Source organism: Cydia fagiglandana, chromosome 3, assembly GCF_963556715.1.
Source record: "Cydia fagiglandana chromosome 3, ilCydFagi1.1, whole genome shotgun sequence".
Classification (NCBI taxonomy): domain Eukaryota; kingdom Metazoa; phylum Arthropoda; class Insecta; order Lepidoptera; family Tortricidae; genus Cydia; species Cydia fagiglandana.
In genome coordinates this window covers 10,214,619-10,222,236 of record NC_085934.1, presented here as the reverse complement: position 1 = coordinate 10,222,236, position 7,618 = coordinate 10,214,619, and the positions used below count along the sequence as shown (strand labels likewise).

Here is a 7,618-nt window from a genome sequence, read left to right as displayed (position 1 = left end):
TTTAGTATATGATTTCTGAACATATTTATTGACCAAGTAACTAAAATAGGTACATTACCTTCGGTTGTTATTGTAGTTGATTACGCTGATATTGAAGGTTCTAGCGCGTCCAAGGGAGCGTATTTATAATCTTAAGTCAAAATGAAAGACTTAACTGAATTGAATTCCAAATTAGGGACGACTCACGTTAAACCGGGCCGTGTCCGGGCCGGAGCTTCCAGCGCATCTTTTCTATGGAAAGTATCACGTGATCGCCTGTCATGTCATAGAAAAGTATGCGCCGGAAGCTCCGGCCCGGTCTAACGTGAGTCATCCTTTAAGCAACTATTTACTAGGGACCCACCGTGGAGTTCACGACAAACGAGTTAAATATATTTATTCTAATTATACTTTTACTTATAGAAATGTTTTTTATCCTATCGTGTGCACGCACCGGGCTACCGTGACGTGACGTGATTTGCTATTTTGTTTCTTGGTTTAAGATAAAGTACTGAATTGTGTAACAGTCACTGTGTTATGTTCGCGCTATTGTAGCGAATATGATACCTACTCGTAAGTGTAGACAAATCGACATCCATGCAAATGTTTGTTTACACAATTCAATAATTACGTGTTATGTTGTTACCGGGGCGAGTTAATCAGCTCTAAACGTTCGCTTTAGCAATAACTGCTTTTAATGTACGCCGTAGCGCGTTGCAATTATTTTCTGTGTAGGTAAAATAATACGTACACACAGTATGAATGCAGATGCACAAAAATAACCACCCTATGGCGAGGCCCTTCGGGATCAAGGAATGGAGGGAAGGTTAAAGAAAAATGGCTTGACGAAATCGAGGCTACAGCCTGTCAAGTCTGGTCACAAAAGGCTAAGGACAGGCAAAACTGGCTGAATCTGGAGGAGGCCTTCACTCGAAGAGGGGTATTCCTAGTGACTTTGTTGACAAATCACCAAACTGTTAATATGTACCATGACATATTTAAACATTAGAGATGTTTGAGTCGTACAAAAAATATTAGAATTGGAAGAGCACCTTTTATCGCCGGTATATAAGTAATCAACACTTTTAAGATTTTTTATCTCCAGCCCTCTTCTATTCCAACCAAAACTATCTCAAGTCCATGCTACCGAGATTTTGAGTCCCAAAAGACCCACCACCTCATTGTATCGCAGCCACGCTACCACTTGTGATGCAAACCAGGACATGCAAACTGTAACACCCAAGGGATGCTCGGAAATGTACAAGCGCCTATATTGGGTTAGCGTGCCACTTTCAGCATTGAATGATGCCTGAATATACTTATCAGAGCCTTTGACAGGACGTGAGACGGCTGAGTAAGGCTTACATTATAATTTTGGTATGTACTCGTATATACCTACACTCTTTGAAGTTTAGGAAATTTTGGATACCAATCGCGTATTTTTTTATCTACTCGTATGCAACATGTGTGCACAATACACATACTCATTTTGATTTCCCAACTTATTCGAAAATCATTCCAGGTCCCATAAAATCCTGACATATATAGAGCGTTTTCAGACAAGAGATCCATCTACCTGCACGTATATATACTAGTATGTATAGTTCGTTTTTTTAGCATTAGAAAGAATTTCGCAAAAGTAAGCTTGTGGTTTGAAACCCGGCACTTTTAGCGGTAATAATTTGAAGTAAATTATATGTATTGACCATGCTACATTAGATAATTAAATAATTATTAATAATTAAAGAGCCCGATAAAAACTGTACGCTTACTTCTGTGGAGTTCTTTCTAATGATAAAAAAAAACGAACTGTAGGCTAGGCTTGAGTGGCATTCAAAGTTTAAAAACCCGTTATTGACATGATATTACTCGCACATAAAAGCACGAATGAGATGCATGAGAAAATTAAGTACAGGTGACGTCATATATATGTTTACACTTTTCGCCTTATTACAAAGGAGTAAGGTGCAAAAGTATAAATATATCTTTGACGTCGACTGTACAAAATGAGACGTATCTAATTGACATTATTTTGTATATTCGTATAATACCTAGTCTTCTCGTTTTATAACAGTCATAAGCTCAATTCGAATAATGACGCCAGAATAAGTGCATAATGCGTATGCGATTATTTGTAAGAGCTTATGTTTAAATAAGCTTGAGGGTTTTTCTATACAACTGGCCATGATGGATCATATACTCTGGGATTTTTACGAAGAATGACGCAGGTGTTTTATGGATGGCTTTATCCACGTTTATCCACGTGATAAAATAACTGTCACTTTTTAACACCGCGGGATGGAACGTGATGGATACCGTTTTATCACGCTGTCATGTAGACAAAAACGACGATCATATCCGTGCTGGACGAATTGAAACGTTGCTACATAGTTTCGGATTGTTAGCCAGTCTAAAATTACTTCTTGCTTTCGCAATCCAAATGTCACTTTATAAGTGATACGCAATAACTGAAAAACGAAAGTAGGTATATATTTTTAAGCCAAATGTTTAAAAAAATATACATAAATCAGGACATTGTCACATTTGATATCATTATCCAACCTAATTCATCTGGCAAGCTTAAATGGGGAGCCCACGAAATTCCCGGCTAGGGTTGTCGCAATGAAAATAATAAAGCCTCAGGTAATTTTGCTAATGCACGCGGTTACCCTATCTAGATCGCACTTACCCTCGGTTCCCCCGAAGGTTCGTATTAAGAGGGTCGGCATGTTGTGTTAGCCCTTCAATGGAGATGACTATTTTGGTGATTTTGACCGAGTGTTGTGTTAAGGAATGTCGACATTGGTAATTTTGACGAAGGCGCGAAGCGCATCCATTGCAGTGCGTATGTGTGTTCGTTTTTTGGCATTAGAAAGAAGGTAAGCGATCTTGATACGGCGTTTAAATGAAAAACGCTTTTTAAAAATCAGTAGCTATTACTTTTGAAAGCAAAAGAATATAAATGATCGTGTTAGATTCATAACCGTTACATAAATATTTTTAAAACGTGGTTTTCAATTAAAAGACACATCGATATTGTTTAACTTGTAACGGCGGAGTATGACCACACCTACGATCTTGATTTTCCTCATTAAATAGTTACCGATTAACTACCTTTGTTGTCCAATTACTCAGAAATAATAATAATACCTATATAATTTTCTTATATAAAATAAATAAAACTCTATCCGTTATATATTTTTATTTGGTTTTGCGGACAATATTATACATTCATTTCAGGCCACTAATTTTAAGGTCGGCGGCTTATGTTAGTTTTGATTAGGTACAACGTATAAAACAAATAAACTAATTTTGACAAGAGTATTTTAAATATTATATCCGTAAACTTAACTACTATGAGTACAAGTTTAAACAATAAGTATTCATAAAATTCAACAATTTAAAAACGTCAACAATTACAAAATCACCTTTTGTATCATAGGCCCGTAAATTTTACATCCATACAACTAATGCAATTTAATTGTCGACATTATGTTTTTAATTGTAAATATTTTATTATGCAACCTAATGCAAATTATATATTTATTGTTAAACAATACTAAGTATTTTCCTGCAAAGCTATTTACATACATTTTAACGTTTATAAATAATGCGACTTCACGACATGACTATAATTTTTTGTTATCGATTTTATTTGAAATTAGTGCCTATGTTTTAATTAAAATAAAATTGTGTTTCTTATTTTTATGTCGTAAACAAATAGTTCCAGGCTTGGGTTACATGTATTCACATATAATCATTAAGACAACCTTTAGGTACACATGCATTTGAATAATGTCTGAAGTCGTGGGAGTTAAAAGACTTGCAAGCATATTTTTCTAAGTTGAAGACTGAGAAACATAAATATTGAAACATTAAATTTTTTATTGAACATTGCGTTATTTTTATATTATCATAGTATAAAAGAAAGCATTTACATTTTATGTATAACAACATGATTTACATGATACACGTACCAGCAAAGAGTCATCATTTTACTCGACAAAAATTTACCTAGCCATTTACAGTTTACAGGTTTACAGTCAACCAAGCACTACTATTGCCAACTGTCACAACACAATCACGTAGTATGTTTTTGTTTAAACCCATTACCATACTTGATAAAACAGTGAGTTATTGATGTACAAATGTCGTTATAGACAACAGTTCTAAATAATATATTATTTACTCTAACTGTACATTTTAATAGCCATGTGCAAAGTACTATTGATAAAAATACGAAACCCAAAAGAAACAGGATCTCATAAAACGCCTTAAATCTTCAGTCAACCTTTAAACGCCCCCTGATTCGTTATTCAAAGGGATACCTTAAAAGCGAAAGACGAGAAAATCATGTTCAAACTCTCAAGTCCAATAATCTGATGAGATATCGTGCGTTTGTTTTAGTCAAGCCTTAACTTTGCACATGGCTTTACGGGGGAAGTTTACCACGCGACGTAAACTAGGGTTGATATTAAAAAGGTCGCGTACGAAGTAGATCGAGTCGCTGAGCCGGGAGGCGGCCGCCCGAGGAAGCCTGCGTCCTGCGTCCGCGGCCCGCCTTCCCAGCGGGAGCCTTGCAGGCTGGAGTGCACGTCGTTTGTTTCTTCCTTAACAGGGTCCACGTCATCGTCGTCACGGGACTTGTGGTGGGGTAACTCCATTTCTGACAAAAAGATGTTTACCATTTTATTCTCGTACAATATGTAATTAATTCCAGCTTATAAAACAAAGATAATAGGGCAAAAAGTGTTGTATGAAAAACTTTAATTTCGCTGTATGTATTTAACTATGGTATCTGAAGCCACCTAAATTAATTACAGGCATATATATAATACCTTAACCTATTGTAAGTACAACGTTGTCTGGCCACTTTTATAGACGTGGAGGGGGCATTTGACCGCACCACGTATCAGGCAATCAATATTGCAGCATCTAAACATGGCATAGAACCAACAATCTGTAGATGGATTGGTACTATGCTAAATAGCCGACTAATAAAATCCTCCCTTATGGGAGATGAAATATTAGCTACGGCTACGAAGGGTTGTCCACAGGGTGGGGTTCTCTCACCAACTCTCTGGAGTCTGGTAGTTAACTCACTGTTGGAAGAACTAAACAAAGGCCCAATACATACGGTAGGGTACGCAGATGATTTAGTGATTCTTGTAAACGGGAAATTCCCGGGAACAGTATCGGAAATCATGAATAAAGCACTGAAGCAAGTGGAAAGATGGTGCAACTGTCATCAACTCTCCATAAACCCAGGCAAAACAGTAGTAATACCGTTTACCAGGAAAAAGACCCTTAATGGCATGAAGCAGCTGAAGCTTTATGGAAGGGTACTGGAAATGTCCAATGAAGTGAAATATCTAGGCGTTACACTAGATAAAGAGCTGAACTGGAGAAAGCATGTCGAACTAACAACCACCAAGGCACTTAGAGTGTTTGGAATGTGTAGATCGGCTTATGGCAAAACGTGGGGTCTAAACCCAAAGGTACTAAGATGGATCTATACCATGATGGTAAGGCCTATCATCTTGTACGGATGCCTGGCATGGTGGCCAAGGACACTAAAGAGCACATGCAGGGATGCCCTTATGAAAATACAAAGAACGGCCTGCATGGCTATTACTGGTGCGTTTAGAACGACGCCAACAGCGGCGATGGAGGTACTGCTAGACCTCTCGCCGCTACACCTAGTGATACAATCTGAGGCGCGGAAATCGCTACACAGGTTGACCCTAACAGGACTCTGGAGCGATAGCAAGCCAAAGACCAAACACACAAACATGGAACGCGACAATTTCATGGAAAGGATTACGAACATGGGCTGCGATAAGATGCAACCCAAGTTTGTGTTCCATAAGAATTTTAACGTTAAAATTCCAACAAGGGCTGAGTGGACCGAAGGTCTTGAAGCACCAATCTCTGATGAAAACGACATTATATGGTACACAGATGGGTCTAAGACAGAATCTGGTACGGGGGCAGGCATTTATACAAATGACTTTAGTAGTAGCATAAGCATGGGCAATTACGCCACTGTCTTCCAAGCCGAGACATTCGCTATAATTGCCTGTGTTCATGAGAATATAGTTAGGCGAACCCAAGGGAAGAATATCTATATACTCAGCGACAGTCAGGCCGCTCTCAAAGCGCTCGAAGCTCCCAGAGTGGACTCTAGACTGGTATATAATGGCGTCCAAGCTCTGAACCAGCTTGGAAGGCAAAACAGGGTGCAACTGGTATGGATCCCAGGGCACGAGGGATTCATAGGCAATGAAAATGCAGATGAACTCGCCAGAGCCGGATCTGTAAGTAACCTTATAGGTCCGGAACCATTCGTGGGGCTCTCACAGGGAACCATCACAACGGCTATTAAAGACCATACCAAGACTAAACACCAGGAAGAATGGGATAGTCTGACGGGTCTAAAGCATGCAAAGCTCTTTATGCAAGGAATAGCCTCCGGCTGGAGCAAAAAGCTTTGGAAACTTAGCAAAAGACAACTCCAAATCATAACGGGGGTGTTTACTGGCCACTACGGGGTCAAAGGATTCCTGGCCAAGATGGGACACTCTGACAACACCGATTGTCGTTTGTGTGGCGAAGAGGAAGAGACAGTAAGACACTTAATGTGTGAATGTCACGCCCTCGCAAGACAAAGAATGAAGGACTTTGGAGCAGGATACCTGGAACCAAAGGACTTTAAAACGCTACCCATGAGCTCCATCATCCGACACATGGATATGGTGGGAAAAGCTCTTGAGTAGTTGACGGATCTCTTCTAGGGGGTAACTGCACAAAAGATCCCTATGGGTCGAAGTGTATCCGCAAGGGCCCCCGAAAACAATAAGATAAGATAAGATAAGTACAACGTTTCAAAACAATCTAGCTAGTCGTTTTAAAATTAGAGCATAACTACATTTTTCTCGAGAACCGATCTTGCTGCGGACTACACCCTATTTATACTTGAAAATTTTTAAACTGACTGTGTACTTAGGTCTATGAGTGCTCATAGTTCTAAAGTATAGAATCGAAACGGTCAGTTTAAAAATGTTCAACTAAAACCGAAAAAACTACCTTATAACTGTCGCGGCTTACCATACAACCTGATGTTGCCCTCAGCGTCCCCTATGGAATTTTTCGAGATACACTTGTAGCCGCCGAGGTCGCTGCGGTGGATATTCTTTATTATAAGCCGCATCTGCACGCTGTACGCCGAACTGTTGATCTCGCTCATCTGGTACTTGTCGTTTGATATTATCATTTCACCTGCCAGACAAGAATACAATAATTATTACTTTTTCGTCTAGATCTTAATCACTACACCCTATAAAACAAAGTCCCCCGTCGCGTCTGTCTCTTTATGTGTTTGTATGGTCGCGAAATCTCAAAAACTACTGAACGAATTTCCATGTGGTTTTCACCTATCGATAGAGGTCGCTAGTTTGGGATAAACGCAATTTTTTATGGGCACTAATAGTAAGTGTTGTATTAAGTATACATTCGTAATGACCGATAAGAATATTAAATTTCATCTTCCTGTTTTAAGGCCAAATTAACGATGAAGTACTGACTATTTTTAAGTCTTGACTAAAGCTGGCTGAACATGGATCTGTTCTTTGTGAGCTCA

General features: G+C 38.8%; 1 protein-coding gene across 1 annotated transcript in view; it reads right to left on the bottom strand.

The window, feature by feature from the left end:
- Positions 1 to 3,166: 3,166 nt before the first annotated feature.
- The window catches only part of LOC134680093 (lachesin-like), a 110,434-nt gene continuing 105,982 nt past the window's right edge, over positions 3,167 to 7,618 (bottom strand). The window contains exons 8-9 of the mRNA XM_063539133.1: positions 7,087 to 7,257; positions 3,167 to 4,645 (exon numbers count right to left, since the gene is read on the bottom strand). Coding sequence (XP_063395203.1) covers positions 4,425 to 4,645; positions 7,087 to 7,257 — 392 coding nt within the window. The 3' untranslated portion in view covers positions 3,167 to 4,424. The remainder of the gene's footprint in view (positions 4,646 to 7,086; positions 7,258 to 7,618) is intronic.